The sequence below is a fragment of the Epargyreus clarus genome, unplaced genomic scaffold (genome assembly GCF_041222505.1).
Source record: "Epargyreus clarus isolate Ecla_fem2 unplaced genomic scaffold, WU_Ecla_fem_2.2 ptg000033l, whole genome shotgun sequence".
Taxonomy (NCBI): domain Eukaryota; kingdom Metazoa; phylum Arthropoda; class Insecta; order Lepidoptera; family Hesperiidae; genus Epargyreus; species Epargyreus clarus.
Window position 1 is genome coordinate 1,151,167 of NW_027332238.1, and position 26,718 is coordinate 1,177,884.

At 38.8% G+C, this 26,718-nt stretch overlaps 1 protein-coding gene across 1 annotated transcript in view; it reads right to left on the reverse strand.

Moving 5' to 3' along the window:
* Nucleotides 1–26,718, reverse strand: part of Invadolysin (leishmanolysin-like peptidase, invadolysin) — an 89,310-nt gene that overhangs the window by 21,663 nt on the left and 40,929 nt on the right. The window contains exons 2-4 of the mRNA XM_073090798.1: nt 9,935–10,035; nt 8,854–8,884; nt 7,921–8,003 (exon numbers count right to left, since the gene is read on the reverse strand). Coding sequence (XP_072946899.1) covers nt 7,921–8,003; nt 8,854–8,884; nt 9,935–10,035 — 215 coding nt within the window. The remainder of the gene's footprint in view (nt 1–7,920; nt 8,004–8,853; nt 8,885–9,934; nt 10,036–26,718) is intronic.

Here is a 26,718-nt window from a genome sequence, read left to right on the forward strand (position 1 = left end):
AATAAAAAAATGTTTTTATTTCTATATCTTTTACTAAATAAAATAATGAAAAATAAAGTTATAAGTAGTAATATATATGACCACAGTGGTAGAACCCTCTGTGGTTCGACCCCGGCGGCACCACCGCCACACCTATTTCTGTTATAACAGCAGTGTTAGGCGCTGCTGTGTTCTGGTTTGAAGTGTGGTAAGGAAGACATACTTTTCCGAGGCGTTCCAGTTTAGTCCTCAGAGGTAGCGGCGTATCTGTGGTCGACCTCAGGTAGGACTCTGATCCTATCTGGGGTTGATTACAGATGTCTACAGCAGTAGCCACTTACCATCAGGTGGACTGCATGCTTGTTTGCTACTCTTAAATTATAATATAAAAAAAAATTGAAAAAAAAAACCATTTAATCCTTGGATCCTTTTACCCTTTGGGTACGAAACCCTAAAAACATCACACACGACTAATCCTAAAAGGGTTCCGTGTTTCTCGTACGGAACCCCAAAAATAAAGTATAAAATATTTTTCAGATGACCGCCCGCCCACCAGAGAGGCCCTACCAGGGCTACCCTTACGTCAACCCTGTGGTCATAGACGTACCTTCGGTGGACGCTGCCACCGCGGCAAGGTGGGCCAATCTGCCCAGACGACGCCCTTATGACCCTGTGCGAAGGGATGCTTTGCCCAATCAGGGTAGCGGAAACGAGGTATGTTTGTCATAATCAATCCATTAATGTCCTACCGCTGGGCACGGGTCCCCCTCTTAGATTGGTAGACTTCACATACCTTTGAAAACTTTTTTTAAGGTTTCTCAGGTATGCAGGTTTCTGTAGTTCTGGGAGAAGAATAGGTCTATTTATCTCTTGCCTGTCGTAAGAGGCGACTCAAAGGGGGCTTCTGGGGTTGCGGGTGGCAAGAGTGGGAGCTCGAACCGCCCGGTCCGCGACCTCGGGAAGGACGGCTGTATGTGTGGTCGTATACCGTCGTACGCACCAGACGGTGTGGCGAGCGTCAAGCTCACCTGGGCAGAGCCCGACCGGGCAACGCGCTAAGAGGACTCCGGTTGCGTTCCTTTAGAGATCCCGGAGTCCTCTAAGCAGCGCCGAGGATGGCGTTTTAGTGCGATAAGAGTCCCACATAACCCTGTGTCGCTCCCACGGCATCGGGTACCTTTTGAAGATTTCCTCCTCGTTGAAAAAAAAAGGTTTCCTCACGATGTTTTCCTTCAACGGTAAAGCAAGCGATTATTACTTTCTAATACGCACATAACTTCGAAAAATTAGCCTTTTCCTTTAGTTTGTCATAAATCAATACTTCCCAAAATCCGATCACGGAGTAATACATGTTTTTTTTTTCAAAATGATCTCGTTCGATTTCCGACTAGGTACAAAAGATAATTTAAAAAACTTACAACAGTTTTAGTTTTTGTCAAAATCGGCCTCGTAACTACTTTCAGCATTTTTCGCTAATCCTTATAGTTTCGGATTTGGCCCTGAAGGCCCATTTGAAAAATTCACCCTGTATATTACTGTGGCAATATAAATTTTGAAAATCTTTTCATGCATATCACATACTAGTACTGTAGAAGCAAAACCTTTCCTACAGCCCTCAGGATCTTCATCCAGGGTACAGGATCCCAAGAAAACAGAGGAGGCTGAAGACATACCAGTGGTATACATAACTCTACCGGAGCAGACTGATGGTGGCGGTGGTGGTGGTACTACCATCCCTCGACAAAATGGTCAAGATAATCCTGCATTCGAGGTAATTTTTAGGGTTCCGTACGAAAAATCGAAACACGGAACCCTTATTACACAAATACCAAAATTTTATTGATAGCAACATGTACCTTTTAGGGTTCCTTAACCAAAGGGTAAAAACGGAATCTATTACTAACACTCGGTGCCAACAGGGCTCTATCTTTTAAACCGTAATAGATAGACACTTGAAATTTTTATAGAGTATGTGTACCATGGTGGCCGCTAAAATAATACTAAAATTAAAAAAAAAAACGAGCATGATGGTAAGTGGCTACTGCCGCCCATGGACATCTGTAATCAACCCCAGATAAGATTTAGACACCTGAGGTTGGCAACAGATGCGCCGCTATCCCTGAGGACTAAGCTGGAACGCCTCGGAAAAGTTTGTCTCCCTTACCACACCCTTTAAACCAGAACACAGCAGCGCTACACTGCTGTTATAACAGGAATACCGAAACACAGTTCTCTACAACCTTCAAATTAATTTCTAATAGAAAACCGTAATAATATTTGAAAACTCAGTGTGTAGAAATACAAAGTTACCAAAAAATAAATTAAATTTTCAGGAGACAATCTTCTACGATCCTTTCGAAAACCGACAAATTAACTTGAACAAAGTTAAGGAAACATCAGAGAGGGAAGACGCCACGGCAGGCCTGCCTGGACCATCCAGGCCTGCTCCATCACCCATTACCACCGAACCTGGGCCTTATAGGCCTACACCTGGCCTTTTAACGCCTGGTTCAGGTAAATATATATCTATTCTTTTTTTTTTTTGATGACGAGATTGTACCTTCAATAGGTAGAGTCCGCGCGAAACTTCTAGTCCGCTCTGAATATAGAAACGAGTCGCGTCGCAACAGCAAATTGTAGATATCAGCGGGACGAAGACAGCGCGGCCCCACGGGTACAGTTAGTATGCCCTTACGTTGCTACGGAGTATATCCTTGTAGTTGTGTTCGACCGCATTGGCTCGCTGACTACACCTACCAGCAACAACTTCAGAGCGGACTAGAAGTTTGGCGCGGATTCTTACAGTCGCTAACACTTCCGAAGTAAAAAGCAGTGGTTCAAATGGTAATATAGATGAAATCTCTGAATGTGTGATCTGCCAAAAAAAAAGCTCAGAATCTGTGAAATGTGTACATATATTTATTTAATTTTCCGCCCCGGGCCTCATTTAGTATTTCCATTCCTGGCCTCAAACCAGGTTAGCCATATAAAACAGGCTGATCACATAGGACAAAAAGAGCTTTGTAAAGAACCTATTTTGAATATAAATTTTTTTTTAACAAAAAATACAACCGTCTTCTATGTCACTACAAAGTAAAAAATAATTGAAATAAATGTTGGTTTAGTACATATTTGTGAAGTCGGCGCTCAATATATTTCGTTGGATAACGATGTAAACAGCGTGTCTAATATGAGCGCAGACTTCAGAAATATGTACTAAACCAACATTTATTTCAATTATTTTTTACTTTGTAGTGACATATAATAGAAGTCGGTTGTATTTTTTGTTAAAAAAATTTTTCACCCCTTTCAGTGATGACATACTAACATTTACATTAATACTATATAAAATTGCAAAACCGTGATCATGAATGAAGGTAAGGTCTGAATTTACATTGATTGGAACCGCCCGCTCGCAGGGCGCTGCCGCGCCCTGCTCGCTTAGTTTTATATTATCTTATATGTTCCAACCTAACCTAACTAAATAGTCAATGATGAACTGGCTTTGCAATTCCATTCGAACCTACACCAAATATCTTCAAACACAACTCAATTATTCCCATCGGTTGAGGAGTTACACATTTTGACTCCGAGCCACATTATCAGACCCTTAAATAGTCAATGATAAACTGGTTTTGCAATTTCATTAGAACCTACACCAAATATCGTCAAACAAAACTCAATTATACCCATCGGTTGAGGAGTTACATATTTTGTCTCCAGAACCCACTCTGATCCTCATGATATTTAAATGGGACCAACTTGTAGCAATTGTCCACACACGAAATTAAAGGTATTAAAATAGGTTCATAAACGGCGAAGTTATGGCTGTTATATTTACATGGGTGGAGGAGTTCCCCTCATTTTCTCCAGAACCCATCGATGGATTCTAACCATATTTAAATGGGACCAATTTCCAGCTCGGCCCTACACAATAAAAAAAGAATTATTAAAATCGGTCCACTAACGGCGGAGTAATTCGTGTACATACATAAAAAAAAAGATACTGGCCGAATTGATAACCACCTCCTTTTTGGAGTCCGTTAAAAAAATGATTTTGATTTGAAAGGAGTCGCCTATATATAGCGGGCTTGGGAGGAGAGCTAATTTTTTAACCTTTTTTTTAAAAGTATCCCCTCTACTCCTACCTACTCCTACTTCTACTTTAAGAGTACCTCAGGAGGAAATACCTTTCGAATCAAATATAGTATGGTTATCAGGATATTTTGTAACTCTTTCGCAGGGTATGGCCAATCCAGCTCGAGTATCCCAGAGTTCCTGAAGAACGAAACACAGGTGTACGGCACGTTGCCATCAGAGGACGGGTTCTCCTTGCGGCCGCTGTCCGTCAGCGAGTACCCGGAGCCGCCGCCCGCGTACAGCGAGCTGCCGGTCCAGACCACACCACCTCGAACCCAGGTTATCACTACCCAGGTACCACCAGGTGGGTATACTGCCTTACTATAATGACAAGCTATCATCTTTGCAGCCTCAATAGGGGTCAATTTTAGGCGCGTGTTTTGTGTGATTATGTGTGTGTGTTTGTATAGTGACATTTTGAAACCAGACAAGTATCACCAGGTAATAAGCTTCTAACCCCTAATCAGATGGGGGCGAAAGGCCTTGTATCGTCTTTTTAGAGGATTTTGGTGCAGCTGTTTTATTATACGTGTGTGCGTATGCGTGTGTATGCCTGTGAGCGTGCTTGTGTGTGTGTGTGTGTGTGCAGGGGTGTGTTAGCGTGCACACGCGTTTGTATATGGGTGTTTGCATGTGTGTGTACGTGCAGCATGCATGGATATGTATGGGTATGAGAAAGAGAAATAGACGCAAGAGAGAAAGAAAATGAGTGCGCACGCATTTTTCTATATGCGTGTGTACGTGCATGTGTGTGTGAGATTTATTGTGTTGCGAATTACACAGTTATGAACAGTTCGTTCGTTCGTTCGTTCGTCAGTTCGTTTGATAGTGGTAAAAGCATTGGTGTGGTGCAACGTTCCAGAGTGCCAAGTGGCAGCGGTGGGGCAGGCGAGCTCTGGGCGCAAGACGGTGCACTGCCAGCGGGCTGCGGGTCAATACGCTGGTGGTGGCGATGGTCACTGCGCTGTTGTGTCGCCTTTAGAGACCGAGAGAAGAGAGAGAGAGAGAGAGTGAGACAGAAGAAGAGTGAGCGCGCACGCATGTGTGTGTGTACACGGGTGTGTCTATGAATATATGCAGCGTGTATGTGTGTATGAGACAGAGAAATAGGCGCAAGAGATAGAGAATGAGTGCGCACGAATTTGTATTAGTATATATGTGCAGTGGGTATGTATTCTTGCATGCGTGTGCGTGTGCATGTGTGTGTGCGTATGTGTGTGTGTGTGTGTGTGTGTGTGTGTGTGTGTGTGTGTGTGTGTGTGTGCGTATGTGCGTGTGTGTGTATGTGTGCGTATGTGCGTATGTGTGTATGTGTGCGTTTGTGTTTATTTCGTAAATTTTGCTTGCTAATTTTTTGTTTACTTAGGTACAGTTTTGTTATTAAAAGTTTGTATTTTTGTGTGTATGTGTGCGTGTGTGTGTGTTCGGTGTTTTATTGTATTGTATTGTATTGAATAACATACTTTAGTTATGGACAGTTCGTTATAAAAGCTTAATTCAGTGGTAAAGACCATTGTGTGACGTTCCAGAGTGCCAAGTGGCAGCGGTGGGGCAGGCGAGCTCTGGTCGCAAGACGGTGCACTGCCAGCAGTGCGGGCTGCGGGTCAACACACTGGTGGTCTGGAAGATCGGCACCTTCACACATGTGGTGGCGGTGATCACCGCGCTACTGTGGTAAGTGGATTTAATATGCCGGCGCCCCTGGGCACAGAAATACGGGCAAATCTGGGAGACGCCGATCGAGAGGCCAAGTTTCAACCACTAAGCTAGGTACACTATTCGTTTTAGAGGTCTGTACCCAAAAGGTAAAAAAAGGAACGCTATTACTAAACCTCCGCTGTCTGTCTGTCTGTCGGTCACAGGCCTCTATCTCTGGAACCGTAATAGAAAGAGACTTGAATTTTAGTGTGTATGAAAAATGATAGCCGCTATAATAAAAACTAAATAAACATTAAAAAAAAATGGGGGACGACGACTTTTTTTCGTCTTTCACTTTATCTATTGAACCGTAATAGTAACAATGTTTAAAGCATTTCTTCGACAACTGCTATAATTACATTAATATTAAAAATAAAAATTCTGTTGTACGGAACCCTCAGTGCGCGAGTTCTAGCACTTGGCCATTTTTAAAGTATGACTACATTTCTTGTTTACAAAAAAGTTTCTTTTTATTTTTCTATTTTTTTATATTTTCAGCATCTTCCCGTTGACGTTCGCTGTGTACCTGACGGACTACTTCAAGTACAAAGCTCATTACTGTCCGAATTGCAACTACAAAATTGGTTATGAGCTGCCGATATTGGGGAAGAGTATGGTTTACCGGAACCAAGCATAGATGGCGTTGAAATACATTTAAAACCTTCTTATTTATATAAATCGAAGAAATCGAGAAAAGTTACTCGGGCTAAAATTATTAATTGAAGATAATTTTCAAATCAAAAATGAATGTAGCTATGTGCGGAGTTTCGTTCAATACTGATGTGAAATTGTAAATTTTCAAATTTGAACAACTTTTCGAGTCAAAACCCAGTGAGGTCTACCAAAGAGACGTTGAAATGAAAAACAGAGACGTTGAATCATAGATTAGTAAAGATTACTCACTCCTAACAAGAAAATGTAACCAATTTTGACAATTGAAATTGTCACTGTCATCCATTTTCGTGTTTGAAAAATATTAAAAAAATGTAGTTTTTCGATCATTTACGAATGAAACGATATTTCTCCTCACTTTTTCTTCGATTTCGTATTTTTGCACCACTTAAATGCACATGTCGGCATTGTTCCGCGTAAATTACACCATGACAGCCATTAAATGGCTGACACATCTGTCAGCCATTTTATTAAATGGCTGACACATCTGTCAGCCATTTAATAGCTGTAATGGCTTCTTTCAATTACAAGGCGATGAGAAACAAGAAGAGAAAGTAAGCTGTGTAAATTTTTATTGAAAAATAAACTAAAAAAAATGGCGGGAACTTAGTTGCCAATGTATTATTTAATGTGTAATAATTTGTATATTATTTTATTGTGATGTAAATAAACGAATAAAATAAATTAGAGCTTTTTTGTATTTAATACGCTTTAGACCTGTATGTATGTAACGGAGTCTGAACTCGAATTTAACCCACTTTGAAGGGTCAGTTTAATTCAAAATTTTGAACAATTATCAAGAACCGATGACAATACACGATTTTGATAATATTTTTGCAATGTTTTTGTCAGAATCATCAGGATTGGCGATTTTCGAGGCGGCGTTCGAACACCTTTAATAAAGTTCATGGCAAAGTTACTTTTTAACAAGCAACAATGATTACTTTTTAGTTTAATTAATTAACTATAAAGGCGTCGTTTTTAGTATTTGAAACTATAATTTCATCATTATCATCATCATCAACCCATTACTGTCCCACTACTGGGCACGGGTCTCCTCTCATAATGAGAAGTATTAGGCCATAGTCCACCGCGCCAAGTGCGTATTGGTAGACTTTACATACCTTTGAGATTTTTTTTTATAAATCTCTCAGGTCTCAGGTTTCCTCACGATGTTTTCCTTCACCGTTTAGCAAGTGATAATTAATTTTTAATACGCTCATTTTTTATAAATCTTTTAGGTATGCAAGTTTCCTCACGATGTTTTCCTTCACCGTTTAGCAAGTGATGATTAATTTTTAATACGCTCATAACTTTGTAAAATCAGAGGTGCCTGGGATTTGAACCTCGGACCTCGATCGAGAGGCCGAGTTTCTTAACCACTAGGCTATCACTGACTATAATTGATTTAAAATAATTATTAACACTTACCTATTAAGTTTAATTGGACCTCCAGTTTTCCTTACTTTTAAAGCTTGTTCCCAGAATTTTACAGCTTCTGGCAGGATTGTATTCTAGAAAGAAGAAGAACATCGTAAGTCTAGAATAATTTAAAACAATAATAAAAAGTTGTGAACCAAAAAAACATAAAAATAATATTTCAACATGAATTATACTTTCGAAGCGTCTGTGTACTGTGTACTCATGTACACAGCAAAGAAGTTATACTTCTTTATTGTGTACTTATGTACACACGGAAGCATTTATACTTCTTTTGTGTATTTAATAAAAAATAATAATAAAATGTGCGTGTATTAATGTGTACACGCACAATACAAAACATTACGCATTATTTTTAATCACTTAAATACTTAAATTCCAAAGAATTATAACTTTAACTTTATAACTTATATAACTTTTGAAGGTGGTAGGACCCTTTGTGGTTCGACTCCAGCGGCACCACCGCCACACCTATTTCTACCTAATAACAGCAGTGTTAGGCGCTGCTGCGTTTCGGTTTGAAGGGTGTGGTAAGAGAGACAGACTTTTCCGAGGCGTTCCAGCTTAGTCCTCAGGGGTAGCGGTGCATCTGTGGCCGACCTCAGGTAGGAATATCTAATCCTATCTGGGGTTGATTACAGATGTCCATGGGCGGCGGTAGCCACTTACCATCAGGTGGACTGCATGCTCGTCTGCTACTCTTATATTATATATAAAAAAAAAAAACTTAGGTGTGTATAATCAGCGTAAAACTGCTAGTACGCTCTGAATATAGATAGAAATGAATCGCGTCGCCATAGCAAATTGTATGACTACACCTGCTCGCTCGAGCGGACTATTAGTTTGGCGCGGACTATACGTAAGTACACACATGCTTATTTTATATTATTAAAGCTACAATCATATATTTATAATCATACTCACATTAATCATATCAAATTTTCCTTGTTCTAACCTGAAAAAAAGGAAAATGATTGTTTTTTTAAAGATTTTGAAAAATGCTAAAATCAGTATGATACAGAAGGTACCACTGTCACACCTATTTCTAGCGTGAGGCAGTTCTGTGTGAATGGAAGGGTGTGAACTGACTTACATATGAGGAGACTTTAGTCCTCAGGAGCGACGATGATCAGCTTCGGGTAGAACCTGCTCTATATAGAGTTGTACAGATGTCCATACAACAGTGTTACCATCAGGTGGACTAATTCATATTTAAATAAATATTGTTTGGAAGATTTTGAAATTACTTTTAAAATATTTAATTTGTAATTGTAAAAAAATAATAAAATATTCTTTTCAAATCAAATCAAATCATTTTTTTTTATTCAAAATAGGTTCTTTACAGATCACTTTTTGAATGTCAAAACAACTACCACCACTTCACAAGGTGTTTCGTTATGGAGAAGAAGCGGCGAAAGAAACTCCATAACACACATAACTTTGGTTTTCTGCCTATAATTAATGTCTATGATTTTTTTCTTTATATATCGTCTTCCAAAACTAATAAAATCCAGAATTAATGAAAGGTGGTAGAATCGACTCCGGCGGCACCACTGTCACACGTATTTCTATTAAAACAGCAGTGTCAAGCGCTGCTGTGTTCCGGTTTGAAGTGTAAGAGACATAATTTTGGGGTTGATTACAGATGTCCTTACAGCAGTCCTTACTGCATGCTCGTCTGCTACTCCTATATTATAAAAAACGCAAAACAAAAATAGGTGTTTAATCTAAATATATATAACTCAAAGGTGACTGACTGACATAGTGATCTATCAACGCACAGCCCAAACCACTGGACGGATCGGGCTGAAACTTGGCATGCAGGTAGATGTTATGACGTAGGCATCCGCTAAGAAAGGATTTTGATCAATTCTACCCCCAAGGGGATAAAATAGGGGATGAAAGTTTCTATAAATCTTCTTAGTTAATAATATTACTTAGTAACGCGAGCGAAGCCGCGGGCAAAAGCTCGTCTACACATATTAACAAATATGGTCTTACTTACCTATAAACCGAATGGTCATAAAAAATACTAATTCTTAAGGGTTGGTCTATACTCCTTTTCTTGACTATGTGGGCGGGTTCTATATGCACGCCCCTAACTACCTGTGAACAACAGATAAAATATTATATAAGAATCTGTACATATAATAAGTATATAAGCTTCAGTACATATAGAATACATGCAGAATATATTTGCAAAAATCTTTGTAAAGTTTTGAAAGTGGTTCGACTCATCTGTGGCCGACCGCAGGTAGGAATCCCGAGGTTCCAATCCCAGGTACGCACGTCTGATTTTTCAAAGATATGTGCGTATTAAAAATCAATGATCATTTGCTTAAAATGGTGTAGGAAAACATCGTGAAGAAACCTAACTGAGAAATGTATAACTGAGGTAAAGGCATAACTGAGAAATTTATATTAAAACAAATCTTAAAGGTATGTGAAGTCTACCAATACACACTTGTCCAGCGCGGTGGACTATGGCCTAATCCTCATTCTGAGAGGAGACCCGTGCCCAGCAGTGGAACAGTAATGGGTTGATGACGATGAGATCTATACATGAATCAGTGTGATGAAATGGCTGCCATACACACCACGGTGCAGACATCCGGTCTATCTGTCCAGGTATACCTGCGCAGGTACCGGACTGTGTGTGGGAATACACCTGTGCAGTTTGAACCTGTGCAGGCGAGCGGCACAAGATCAAAAAGTAATTCTTTCTTGTCACACCGTAGTGTGTCATCGTCTTCAATCGATACCATCGCTACAGAATTAAACTCTTGCCATGAGTTTTTACGTTTCGACAAATATGACTGTTTTGGTATTTGTTTACGTATTGCCCATACAAATTCCAATCAGCGCGTCTAGCGGATTGTATCAGAACTATAGTATCAGTAAAGTAATATTAAATGTCTTAATCATAGATTAGTAAAGATTCTTCGCCGCCTTTAAATTGTATGAAGCCACAAATGGCTTATTTTAGTAAGTTCTTTTTTTGAATTCTTGACAAATAAAAACATTTTTAGAGAAATTTTACGAATAAAATAATTAATACTGCGTAATTTACATAATAAATAAATAATTATTTCAAATTAACAAAAAATTTTAGGGACATTTTAGCACGGAGACGTGGCAAGACTTTTTTACGCAACTATTTCAATTCTCAAAACTGGGTACATTTTCTTGTTAGGAGTGAGTAATCTTTACTAATCTATGGTCTAAATTGACAAAATGGCGCTTTATGGTTTGTCTCTTTTTTGCGAACATGTGAGGCAGACAGACATACTTGAGCACTTACTTATTGTTACGTTTACTCAGTCTACTGAAGCAAACGGAACAGAATAATGGATTGAATGAAGGTAACATAAAATTGTGGAATGTTTTGAAAACTCATGGTTTGCCGGTACTCATACTTTACAGGCAAACCTGCGCAGATAAACTGTCCGGTAGTACATAGTGTGCATGGCTTACATAAGACTCCTCACTGCTTCGTAATTAGAACCCATATTAATTTCCCTACGCTGTATTAATTAACTCATAATTACTGAGACGTGTTTCTATTAATTTATGGCTTAGTGCGCACAATACTTCATTTGATGTACAAATTAAACTCAGAGTTATTTGAATACTAGCTTTTACTTCGCTTACGCTCACGTCGCGTTCTTATCTATCTTTTAAAGGTAGAACCCTTTGTGGTTCGACTCCGGCGGCACCACCGTCACGCCTATTTCTATACTAATATTATAAAGAGTAAAACTTTGTTTGATTGTAATGAATAGGCTCAAAAACTACTGGACCGATTTTAAAAATTCTTTCACCATTCGAAAGCTACATTATCCACGAGTATCATAGGCTATATTTTATATGAAAAATATTTGATAAATAGATTTTGAGGCGGTACAAAGTTTGCCGGGTCAGCTAGTCTGTTATAACAGCACTGTTCAGCGCTGCTGTATTCCGGTTTGGAGTGTGGTAAGAGAGATATACGTCCGAGGCGTACCAGCTTAGTCCTCAGGGGTAGCGGCGCATCTGTGCCCGATCTCAGGTAGGAAAACAGGGGGTTTCTAGGGTTGCGGGCGGCAAGAGTGGGAGCTTGGATCGCCCGGCCAACAGCCCCGGGAAGGACGGCGGTTTGTGTGGTCGCATACCGTCGTGCCCACCAGACGATGTGGCGAGCGTTACGCTCACCTGGGCGGAGCCCGACGGGGCAACGCGTTAAGAGGACTCTGGTTGCGTTCCTTTGAAGATCCCGGAGCTCTTTACGCGCCGAGGACGGCCACCGGGGGGTTTTAGTGCGGTAAGAAATCCACATAACTCTGTGTCGCTCTCACGACACCGGGTACCTTTTGAAGGTTTCCCCCTCGTTAATAAAAAAAGGGTGTTTAGCTACTTATGAACGGGTGTATATATTTTTGGAATTTAGATCTGCTCATCTACTAATGAAGGGAGCTAGAAGTCTAAGGTCGTTTGTCCACCGCACCGTCACCGAGCCGATACCGAGAACGAGATTTATTTCGGGACGATTTTAATTATGTCGTGACGGCGATAGTTTGTCCACCGTGACCGATATCGGCGGTTTATTTTGTTCCTGCTGTCACGCGTGTGACGGCAGTTTATGGACAAGTTCCATCGTGTTTTACATTGCCGGCACATTGGGTCGTCAAAAACTCGGTGCCGATCTTGCGGTCATGCCGATCGACCCGAAATATCGGCGGCCGGGATGACGGTGCTCGGGTGACGATATGCAGTGGACAACCTGAAGGTGATAGAAGTCTTTGTGGTTCGACTCCGGCGGTACCACCGCCACGCCTATATCTGTTATAACAGCACTGTTCAGCGCTGCTGTATTCCGGTTTGAAGTATGGTAAGGGAGACATACGTCCGAGGCGTACCAGCTTAGTACTCAGGGGTAGCAGTGCATCTGTGGCCAACCTGAGGTAGGAATACCTAATCCTATCTGGGGTTGATTACAGATGTCCATGGGCGGCAGTAGCCACTTACCATCAGGTGGACTGCATGCTCGTCTGCTACTCCTTTATTATATAAAAAAAGCGGCTATAGTAAATGTATGTACGCTACTTCGGCGCCGTCATTAATTATCGGTATCGGCTCGGTGACGGTGGCGGTGGACAAACATAACAGTACGTATATTATACAATACAGTAATTGGCAATCAAGCATATCATGTTTTCTAGGTATTTATTAAGACGCGTATTATTAGCTATTAACTACGCAATAATACTTGTATGGTTCTCAAACTTACACTTTGAGAATCATGTCCCACTGCTGGGCACGGGTCTTCTCTCAAAATGAGAAAGATTAGGCCATAGTCCACCGCGCTGGCCAAGTGCGTATTGGTAGACTTCACATACCTTTGAATTTTTTTTAATATAGATCTCTCAGGTGTGCAGGTTTCCTCACGATGTTTTCCTTCGCTGTTTAAGCAAGTGTTCATTAATTTCTAATCATTGAAAAATCAGAAGTCCGTGCGTGGGATTTGAACCTCGGACCCTTAGATCAAAAGGTCGAGTTTCTTTACCACTAGGCATACCTCTTATGCATATAAGTCACGAATCTTTAGTAGAAAAAATTAAGCATTTTATCAAAAAATGCTGTACAAAAAAGCTTTGAACAAGTGATAATTTGACCTATAGACGGATGGATTAACGCTTGTTATTAATAATCGATCAATCCAATGTATTGCCTACCAACGATCTTTATTTGACAATTTCATACTAAACAATGTAAATTTTTGTGAAATATGATCTTTTGTTGGTAAAATGTGTATAGATTGAATATAAATAACGAGTGATTATCGTCTAGAGAGATTCAATAAAATCTTTAAAAATATTCTTTTTTGCAAGATATGCAAATGTATGCTTTGGGATTTCTGATTGCAGAGCTTCATCAGAAACTGATTGGTCGCCAGGGGACTCTAGAGTTCGATAAAAATCAGAAGCATTTAGAATTCAAAATAAAATTGATTTGAACTGTGTTGGAACGCCTCGGATAAGTATATCTGCCTGTGGTACCTTCAAAACCAGATCATAGTAGCGCTTAACACTGCTGTTATAAGGCATAAAGAACCCTGTGTGGTTCGACTCCGGCGGCACCACCGCCACACCTATTTCTGTTATAACAGCAGTGTTAAGTTATGCTGTGTTCTGGTTTGAAGGGTGTGGTAAGGGAGACATACTTTTCCGAGGCGTTCCAGGTTAGACCTCAGGGGTAGCAGCGCATGTGTGGCCGACCTCAGGTAGGAATCAAATCCTATCTGGGGTTGATTACAGATGTCCATGCGCGGCACTTACCATATGCTGCTACTCCTACTCCTTTCTGCTACTATATTATATAAATAATTATAGTTTAAAAACTAAAAACCACTCTAAAATCGCACAAGGAAATCGTTAATCCTGATTCCTGACTATCCTGGTGAGGAGAATGGGATAAAATTATTAAAATCGTGTATTGTCATCGGTTCTTGATAAGTGTTCAAAATTTTAAATTAATCGGACAATTCAAAGTAGGTAAAAATCTAGTTCAAAGATTCCTTTACATAATACATACATACATACAACCCAAGCTAATAAAAGCGTATTAAAAAAGAAAAAAAGGTGTGACGGTTGTGCCGCCGGACGAACCACAAAGGGAACCTTCAAACCTCCCTAACAGGTAGGACCGTAACCGTCACACCCGTCACGGCCGTCACACCCGTCACGTCCATCACGTCGGTCACGTTACCGTATCACATGTGTATTATATAAGTCATTACCAAGACCATGAATTCGATTCGTTTCCAAGATATTTACAAGTAGTTTTAATTGTTCAAAGTCCATGTTACAAGGAATATATATGTGGAGTGTCATATTTTACTCTATTTTTATTAGCAGTGATAGCCTAGTGGTTGAGAAACTTCGCTTCTCCATCGAGGGGCCCGAGGTTTAAATCGCAGGCACCTCTGATTTTTCAAAGTTATGCGTATTAGAAACTAATTATCACTTGCTTAAACGGCGAAGGAAAACATCGTGAGGAAACCTGCATACCTGAGATATAAAAAAAATCTCAAAGTTACTATCATCACGTGAAATCTACCAATACGCACTTGGCCAGCGCGGTGGACTATGGGCCTAATGCTTCTCATTCTGAAGAGACCCGTGCCCAGCAGTGGGACAGTAATGGGTTGATGATGATGATGATGATAATGATAATTTATTCTATTTTAGAAGATCGATGCAATAAACAAGCAGTCCACCCGATGGTAAGTGTCTACTGCCGCCATGGACATCTATAATCAATCCTAGATAGGATTAGATATTCCTACCTGAAGTCGGCCATAGATACGCTACCGCTGAGAATCAAGCCGGAACGCCTCGGAAAAGTATGTCTCTTACCACACTTCAAACCAGAACACAGTAGCGCTCAACACTGTTATAACAGAAATAGGTGTGACGGTGGTGCCGGAGTCGAACCACATAGAGATCTACCTTATATAATAAAGTCTATAATTAGTCCCCAAGTTACGCCTCTTCATATAACTCGGTATTAATTACGATGGATGTATGTAACCTAATTAAAGGTTAAGTTAATTAGCATGATATGATATGTGATAGATGATATGATATGATGATGATATGATGATGATATGATATGATATATGATAGAGATGTGATAACAGAAATTTGTGGTTATAGATTAAATGCAAAATACATTTGATAAGCAAATAATAATAATGTTTTGCGTGTAAAAGTTGTATGAATACTAGCTGACCCGGCAAACGGTTTATTGCCATATAAATAGAAAAATGTTAAGGGTGAACAACTGAACAACCCTTATCACTTGGGGTATGAAAAATAGATAGCCGATTCTCAGAACTACTTAATATGCATATAAAATTTGGTGAAAATCGGTAAAGCCGTTTCGGAGGAGTACGGTAACTAATGTGACACGAGAATGTTATATATAAGATGTTGATTTTAAATTTTTGTACTAAGTATCTTCTTATATATAAAATGAATGTTTGTTTGTATGTCCTTTATAGAATCGTAAACTATGCATTTGATCATGTGATGATCTTTAGCAAAGTTGTGTATTATTAGCCAACGAAGGTTTCTGAGTTGGTACGACCAATTTTCGACAGATGGCGCCACTGTCATTCCAATGAAGGTACAAATTTTCATATATATGTATGGCATTAGGTTATTTTATTTAAAACGTGGACGAATCCGCGGCAATAGTATTAATAAAAATATATAGTCACATATTTTATGACTTCTGTCTGTCATATATTTTATTGATTTAAACTTAGAATAAAAAATAAGTAGATAGAATTTCTACAATATGTTTTTTTTTAATAATATAGGAGTAGCAGACGAGCATGCAGTCCACCTGATGGTAACTGCCGCCCAGTACATATGTAATCAACTCTAGGTTAAATTAAATTCCTACCTAAAGTCGGCCATAAAATGAGCCGCTACTCCTGATGACTAAGCTGGAGCCTCGGATAAGTATGTCTCCCTTACCACACTTCAAACCAGAACACAGCAGTGCTTAACAATGCTGTAAACAGAAATAGGTGTGACGATGGTGCCGGTGTCGAACCACAGAGAGTTCTACCACCTCCAAATAATATTTTTAGTAATTCTCGTATAACGGTGGCCTTATACATCCTCTGTAATAATTTCAAGTGTCTATCTATTACGGTTCAGGAGATAGAGCCCTGTGACACACGGACAGACAGCGGAGGCTTACTAATAGGGTTCCGTTTTTGCCCTCTGAGTACAGAACCCTTAGAAATCCCTAAATAAACAATCCCAAGTTTAGCTAACACTTTATATTCTATGTTATCACAACACTATTTATTTTTATTTCAGAACTTGTTTTTTCAATACTTTTATTGTTAGCAATAAAATGTTTGGCATTCGTGTTAAAAACATTTTCTTGAACACAATATTGTTATTCTATAATTTTATATTCATTCGTAAGTCATACGTTACTTATATTATTATATTTTGAAGGTGGTAGACTTATTATACTTTTCGGAGGCGTTCCAGCTTAGTCCTCAAGGGTAGCTGCGCATCTGTGGCCGACCTCAGGTAGGAATATTTGATCCTATCTAGAGTTGATTACAGATGTCCATGGGCGGCAGTAGTCACTTACCATCAGGTGGACTGCATGCTCGTCTGCTACTCCTGTATTATAAAAAAATATATATTTATTATTACGTGAAGGTAGAACCCTTCGTGGTTCGACGGAGGCACCACCGTCACACCTATTTCTGTTAACAGTGTAGCTGCTGTTCTGGTTTGAAGTGTGGTAGGAGACACTGTACGAGGTGTTCCTTAGTCCTCAGTAGCAGCTGTGACCTCAGGTAGGACTGACATCCTATCTATTGCTACAGATGTCCATACGGCAGTGACCTTACCATCGGGTGGACTGCATGTTGGTATGCTGCTAAAATATATATTTTTCTTTTCAATTTCGTAATAATTGTTCGCTACTTCTATTACTTTAAGAAAGAAAGAAAGAAAGAAAATAGTTTATTCGGCAAAAAAATATACAATGAACACAAATAGAAAATTGCATACAAAAAAAATATTATAATTATTTTTAACCGAAAAGGAACTTTAAACATTTTATTATTTATAATACTGATGTACCAAACTAACATGCAGTCCACTTGATGGTAAGTGGCTACTGTCGCCCATTGACATCTGTAATCAATCCCAGATAAGATTAGGTTCCTACCTGAGGTCGGCCACAGATGCAACAACCTGAGGACTAAGCTGGAACGTCTCGGATAAGTATGTTTCCCTTACCACACTTCAAACCAGAACACAGCAGCGCTACACTGCTGTTATAACAGAAATAGGTACACGTAAACATTAAACATGAAACTAACAATTTGTTTCAGCTGCAATTTGCAAGGAATTTAATCTGAAAATAGAATATAATGAATCTGTAAACAAAGGAGATGCAAACGTGGAGGCTGTTTACACGAAAAACAGAAACGTTACTGATGGAAAACTACAACAATCTAATTTTGTAGACAAACCAAACATTGAAACTGAACAAGATCGAACTATAAACGTATTTGCAGATAAAACACATGAAACTTTAATGAAATCAGACGCGAATGAAATAAAATTAAAATTAAATAACTTTACGATGGTTAAGCGTGATTCGTACTACCCAACGCCATCTTTTGAACACAAACAACATGTTCCAAATGATTTGGAATTTCGAAATTTTAATTTTAATGATTTACGCTGGGATAATAACGATTTTAATACAAATTTTGAAAATAATAATGATTTGTATAAAAACGAAAACTATATCAAAGATTTTAAATCTAATATGGTGAATGAAAACGAAAATTTGCGTCAGACAGATTATAATATAAATAAAAGAATGAATGAAAGACAAAACGAAGGTATTTTAAATCTTTTCAGTCATCCAGAAATGACACGGATTTTGAAAAAACAGTCAGAATTAATCGAAAAACTTGAAAACGATTTAAAATTTGACAAAAAACCATTACGGTCAGAATTCGACGATCTTTTGCATTCAGTTGAGAATAAAAAGAATAATACGAATACAGAAACATCGATTGTTGAACGTATAACTGATACAACTGAAGGCATGTTACCGACTGTGACGGCGGTCATAGACGAAACAGCAGTGCGGGAAGCGCTAAGACAGGATCCGTTCGTGCAGAGAATTTTGAAAATGGCGAACCGAAAAAAGGAAGAGTATATGAAACATGCGAAAAAATACTATAATAATTTAATTTATAATTAACCATTTAAGGAAAAAAACTCTTTTTTAAACAAAGACAAGAAGAGTCCATGTTTTTTTTTATAATAATAGAATACCAGACGAGCATGCAGTTCACCATGGTAAGTGGCTACTGCCGCCCATGGACATCTGTAATCAACCCCAGATAGGATTAGATATTCCTACCTGAGGTCGGCCACAGATGCGCCGCTACCCCTGAGGACTAAGCTGGAACGCCTCGGAAAAGTCTGTCTCCCTTACCACACTTCAAACCAGAACACAGCAGCGCTACACTGCTGTTATAACAGAAATAGGTGTGACCTTTAGTTTTTATTTTTTTTAATATTGTATTTCTTTTCCATTTATATAAATTGCTTTATTTTGGGAGATATGCCAAACAATTAAACTGGAATATGAGAAAAGTTATTCCAATTAATATACCTTGACCTTTTTGTATTTGATTGACTTGTAAAAAAAATTAATTTTGACATTTTGGCAATCGACCAAAGATTTTTACTTTTCCTCTTCTATGAATATTATATAGTGCATAGAAAAACTTTTAACAATATGTAATTGACTTATAATAATTGGCCAAGTGCAAATCGAACTCGCACATTGGAGGGTTCAGTACCATCGAATTTTCATCTATTTTTTACTTCGATCAACAATACCAACGATCGAATATTTCTATTTTTAGTATTTGCTATATAAAACATTGTGAAAAATTTAACTTTCTACCTATTACGGTTCAATTGTTGAAGCGAAATAATTCTTGGGCGGCAACCCCCGATTATTTACAACTTTTTAAAAAGTTTAATATTAGTTGTTATAGCGGCCACCGTTATGCATCATCATCACATCAACAACCCATTACTGTCCCACTGCTGGGCACGGGTCTCCTCTCAGAATGAGAAGGATTAGGCCATAGTCCACCGCGCTGGACAAGTGCGTATTGGTAGACTTCACATACCTTTGAGATCTTTTTTTTGAAATCTCTCAGGTATGTAGGATTCCTCACGATGTTTTCCTTCACCGTTAAGCAAGTGATAATTAATTTCTAATACGCACATAACTTTGACGAAACAGAGATACGTGGGATTTGAACCTCGGACCCGTCGATCAAGAGGCCGAGTTTCTTAACCACTAGGCTATCACTGCTTATGCATACTCTATAAAGATTAAGTGTCTATCTATTACGGTTCCAGTAATAGAGCCCTGTAACAGACGTACAGACAGCGAAGGCTTAGTAATAGGGTTCCGCTCTGAAGTTGTTGCGAGCAGGTGTAGTCATACAATTTGTTATGGCGACGCAATTCATTTCTATATTCAGAGCGGACTAGCAGTTTTACGCGGACTATACAAGCCTACAACCAATCAATCAAATCCTACAAATGCATATATCACTTTCTAATACAACGTATGTGAGTGAAAGCTAATGAAAAATCCGACCTTTGCCGACCTCTGCCGACGAAAGCCGAACCTGAATCCAACATGGCGGGAATTGACAGCTTAATTTATCTTAAAAAACCAATGATATTTAAAACTATAGATATGTTAAATGATAAATCCGCATGGTATGATAACTCCAGCTCCAATTAATTGTATGTACCACTATGTAAAATTGTATATTATTTACTCTTTGGAAGATGCAAATTTGCACACGTATGGAGTTTCTTGCGCCGCTTCTTCTCCATAGCGAAACACCTTCCGAAGCGGTGGTAGTTTGTTGACTTTCAAAAAGTATTCTATATGAATCTATTTTGAATAAATGAGATTTGATTTATTGCCTGCCCACTAAGCAACACAAAAAAGTGAGCCAAGAGGCGACTAAAAGGGGCTTCCGGGGTTGCGGGTGGCAAGAGTAGGAGCTCGAACCGCCCGTCCAGCGACCCCGGGAAGGGCGGCGGTATGTGTGGTCTCATACCGTCATGCACACCAGACGGTGTGGCGAGCGTCAAGCTCACCTGGGCGGAGCCCGACGGGGCACCGCGTTAAGAGGACTCCGGTTGCTTTCCTCTGGAGATCCCAGAGTCCTCTACGCAGCGCCGAGGACGGCCCCGGGGGCCTTTGAGTGCCGTAAGAATCCCACATAGCATGCCAATCTTACGGCATAAGGTACCTTTTGAAGTTTTCCCCTTCGTAAAAAAAAAGTATCAATTACTCCGCGCGAGAGCGACTGGATTCAACGTACACGAATTAGTGCATTTTGTATGTTTTAAGTTTTGCTCGCTAGTAACGTATCTTTAGTAATTATATCAATGATGACAGCTTAATTTATAAAAAAACCTTTGCTTTTTTGTTACATAATAAAGCGGCTTGGTTGAAAATTTTGTAACTTATCATATGTTAAGTAATAGAACCAGTATGGTTAAGGTACCACCGTCACACAAATTTCTAGCGTTAGCAATTCTGTGTGAATGGAAGGGTGTGTGACTTACATATGAGGAGACTTTAGTCCTCACGTGGTGATGCTGATCAGCTTCAGGTAGAACCTGATCTATATGGAGTTGGTTACAGATGTCCATACAGTGACTTACCATCAGGTTTCTACTGAGAAATAGGTTTACTTTATTGCATCAAAGGTAAGGCAAAAGCTTAAAGGACATCTGTACAACCCCAGATAGGAGTGCAGTCCTACCTTGTTTGAAGGTGGTAGAACCCTTTGTGGTTCGACTCCGGCGGCACCACCGCCACACCTATTTCTGCCTCATAACAGGAATGTTAAGCGCTGCTGTGTTCTGGTTTGAAGGGTTTGGTAAGAAAGACATACTTTTCCGAGGCGTTCCAGCTTAGTCCTCAGAAATAGCAGCGCATCTGTGGCGACCTTAGGTAGGAATATCTAATCTATCTGGGGTTGATTACAGATGTCCATGGGCAGCAGTAGCTTACCATCAGGTGGACTGCATGCTCGTCTGTTACTCCTATATTATAAAACGGTGTAACGGTACCTCCGGCATCGAAGCACGCCATTCTAACACTTTTGCCTACAAATATAATTTAAATATAATGTTTTATAGCGTCAAATGGAATCAACACAACCTCCAATTCATTCGCCCATTAAACAAACCCATTACCCACGGTATTCATAACTCAATCATCATAACTAAACATAATTTACCATGGTAAATTATTTTAATAAATCACTTTATCTTAAAAAAAAAAAGTACAGTTCACTAAGTTTAATTTGTAAATGTATGCTTTCAATATTTATCAAATAAATAATGTGACTTTAAAAAAAAAAATACCATGGTTATGACTTCTTATAGGCAGTATTTATACATAGGCAATGACAGCTGTGGTTAAGAAAGTTATGTGCGTATTACAAATTAATTATCACTTGCTAAACGGTGAAGGAAAACATCGTGAGGAAACATGCATACCTGAGATTTATTAAAAATACTCAAAGGTATGTGAAGTCTACCAATACGCACTTGTCCAGCGCGGTGGCCTAATCCTTCTCATTCTGAGAGGAGACCCGTGCCCAGCAGTGGGACAGTAATAGGTTGATGATGATGACGTTTTATGCTGAATTACATATTAGTAATCGATCCATTACTATCCCGCTGCTGGGCACGGGTCTCAGAGTTAAACCATAATTAAAGGTGCTTTGTGGTACGACTCCGGCGGCACCACCGCCACACCTATTTATGTTATAACAGCAGTGTTAAGCTGCTGTGTTCCGGTTTGAAGAGTGGTAAGAGAGACATACTTATCTGTGGCGTTCCAACATAGTTCTCAATCTTATCTGGGGTTGATTAAAGATGTCCATGGGCAGCAGTAGCCACTTACCATCAGGTAGACTCCTCCTATAATATTAATTTAATATTATAATAAACTCAGGCATACAAGGTTTCCGAACGACGTTTTCGTCACTGTTTAATTTTTTTTTATTACAGTACAACCGATCATGTACTCCACCTAATGGTGATTGGCTACTGGCTTCCATGGACATATATGCATGCCTCAGATAGCATGGCAGTCCTATCTGAGGTCACAGCTGCTACTGAGGACTAAAGAACGCCTCGTACAGTGTCTCCTGCCACACTTCAAACCAGAACAGCAGCTACACTGTTAACAGAAACAGGTGTGACGGTGGTGCCTTCGGAGTGGAATCACGAAATTATTTTATATTTAAGTTATTATCGTCTATCTTTTTGTATAACATAGGAGTAGCAGACGAGCATGCAGTCCACCTGATGGTAAGTGTACTGCCGCCCATGGACATCTGTAATCAACCCCAGATAGGATTAGATATTCCTACCTGAGGTCGGCCACAGATGCGCTGCTACCCCTGAGGACTAAGCTGGAACGCCTCGGAAGTCTGTCTCCCTTACCACACCCTTCAAACCGGAACACAGCAGCGCCTAACACTGCTGTTATTAGCCAGAAATAGGTGTGGCGGTGGTGCCGCCGGAGTCGAACCACAAAGGGTTCTACCACCTTCAATAATTATTTTATATTTAAGTTATTATCGTCTATCTGTCCATAAATCTATTATATTGCTTGTAGTAATGACCTCCGTTTAAATATAAGAACGTCTACTACATGTAGTAATTTCTGTATTTGAGTTGTTATATCAGCGGTGCTCAAACTTTAAACATATAGTGGACCCGCGGTAACCCGGCCCCTGTCTAATCCGTCACCCCCCTAATCCGACATGGTCTATTATTTATTGCATACTAGTTTTTGCCCGCGCTTCGCCCGCGTTTAAAAGAAAATAATATAACATACTAACATACATAAAACTGAGAATTCGTACCTACACTTTGCTAAAGATCCTCACTTGATCAAATGCATTACGATTCAATCGTTACTAATATCGATTAAAATAATCGATGTTTTGGGTCCAAAAGATCGATTCTCCGATTAATCGATCTTAGATCGCCATTCCTAGTTCCCGTGGGATTTCCGGGATAAAAACTATCCTATGTCCTTTCTCGTGTCTCAGACTATCTTTGTACAAAATTTCAATAAAATCGGTTCCGTGGTTTAGGCGTGAAGAAGAGACAACCAGTCAGACAGATAGACAGAGTTACTTTCGGATTTATAATATTAGTAAGGATGTATTGAATATTTTTTGACAATATTTTTTGTAAGTTCTATAACATTCATGACGTTAATTTTATAATAAAACATCAGATCTCTATTGTTTTGTTTAATTGACTAAATTTGACACAAATAATGAAGTATGACTTGTACTTCAGTACTTAACATATGTATATAAAATAAAGAATCTTATCATTCGACCTTTTTTATAATATAAGAGTAGCAGACGAGCATACAGTCCACCTGACGGTAAGTGGCTACTGCCGCCCATGGACATCTGTAATCAACCCCAGATAGGATTAGATATTCCTACCTGATGTCGGCCACAGATGCGCCGCAACCCCTGAGGACTAAGCTGGGACGCCTCGGAAAAGTCTGTCTCGCTTACCATATCCTTCAAACCGGAACACAGCAGCACCTAACACTGCTGTTATTAGGTAGAAATAGGTGTGGCGGTAATGCCGCCGGAGTCGAACCACAAAGGATTCAACCACCTTCAAAATATCTGTAATTTGTCGGATTACAAGGTACTCTTTTGAAAAAAAATTGGACAATGGGGGTCTTAGTTAGTACTCTATAATACGACAAATTCTATAATCCGACACTGCCCTGCAAAATGTTTGTCGGTTTACCGCGGGTATACTGTAGATAGATTGAATATTAATAATGTCAGTTAATCAATTGACACATGTTAAGGTAAACAACTACTTCTCACAATTATCATACACGAAATTTTGAATTCAATCTTGTCATTAAGGATAATATATATACGTGTTTACATCCTCATGAGATGACGAGTCATATTAATTATTTGGAAACTAATATTTCACGCATAATTTATAGGTATGACATTCCATTTAGTACACTTTATAGGTATTATGTTTAAATTACTGCAATTTATAGGTGGTAACTCTCTTTTTTGCAATATAGGAGTAGCAGACGAGCATGCAGTCCACTTGATGGTAATCTACTGCTGCCCATCGACATCTGTAATCAACACCAGATGAGATCAAAATCCTGCTTTAGCTCGATCGCAGATGCGCCGCTACCCCTGAGGACTACGTTGGAACGCCTCGGAGTATGTCTCCTTTACCACACTTTAAACCAGAACACGGCAGCGCTACATTGCTATATATTGCTATATAACAGAAATAGGTGTGGCAGTGGTGCTGCTGGAGTCGAACCACAGAGGGTAACCTTACCTTATTACTAAAAAAGCATTTAGTTCACCTCAAATTTATATTCCTGAACGGTTAAATAATCAGGACGCCTTAAACAATATGTATGTTCATATATTAATATAATTATTTCATTTATTATTCGCAATTTAGCAAAAGATTGAGAAACACTGTCGTATGTCGTGACGAGTCGTCACGCCTTCACATGCGAATGCCGAATCGTGGAAATATATTGTAAAAGTTTGAGTAACAATGTACGTCCTTACATCTTATATATAACCATATATATATATATATATATACATAAGTAATTTAATGGTTTGTACGTAATGTAAATATGAGGTATAGTCCGCGTAAAACTGCTAGTCCGCTCTGAATATAGAAATGAATCGCGTCGCCATAGCAAATTGTATGACTACACCTGCTTGCAACAACTTCAGAGCGGACGAACAGTTTGGCACGAACTTTACGTCCTTACATCTTATATATAAAATACATACTACATACTATCTTATATATAAAATTCTCGTGTCACAATGTTAGTTACCGTACTCCTCCGAAACGGCTTTACGGATTTTCACCAAATTTTATATGCATATTCACTAGGTCTGAGAATCGGCTACTATTTATTTTTCATACCCCTAAGTGATAACGGTTGTTCACCCTTAACATTTTTTTATTTATATGGCAACACAACGTTTGCCGGGTCAGCTAGTATTATAATAAAACAAACTTTTGTAACATTGTCAACATATTGTGTCAATATGTTGTGTGAAATATGTGACCTTAATTACAATACCAGATTACAAGATTGAATGTTCTGCAATGTGTGTTTATCTCATAATTATCTCTTTGGTACTCAGTAGGTACCAACTGGTGTAGTCCGCGCCAAACTGCTAGTCCACTCTGAAGTTGCGAGCAGGTGTAGTCATACAATTTGCTATGGCGACGCGATTTATTTCTATATTCAGAGCGGACTAGCAGTTTTACGCGGACTATGACAACTTATTTTTGTTGGAGTTTATTGGAGTTTACTCCTTAAGAAACGATTTGAGTTATAAGGCCCGGTACGGAAATTTTATGAGGAGTAAAATCAAGTGTAACACGAAAAGTTGAGGCGTAACGGTAACCAAAATATGAATCAAGAGTGCTTTTATTAATTTAAAATACAGTAAGTTCAAATCCCATACGAAAGTAATTATTACAATAAAAATAATTCGCAATATATAAAACATTAAAACGTCAGTAACTAATTTGTTTACATTTTTGCATAAATTAAGTTATAGGTTTGATCATTTATAAACACTGTGAAAAATATGAACATTGGCGCCATAATATGATTAACAATCTTTTATGAACGTTTTTAAAGAAGAGTAACATATAAAATCAGTAAGCAATTGAATAAGATATAATATTAGCAAAATAAGTTTTTAACATAAGAGGCTTTTGTAAGTTACTGATATATTAATTTAACTTATAAAAATGGATGCATTATTGACCAGCACCATCTATCAACGATAAACGGGCAAAATCAAAACAGTATTATTTAATATTTATTACAGAATTATTGCTAATGAATTATGTTCAAAATAAGTTATATAAAATTAGCAATACGTTTTAAATGAATTCTAGAATTATATAACATTCAGAAACAATCCAAATTACATATAATAACATGTTTATTGAGTCTCATATAAATTTCATCCGTAAATTGCAACAAGGATATTTTATAGATGGCAAAGAAATTATAATTATTAAGTTTTAAGTTATAAAACGTTTAACATTGTTT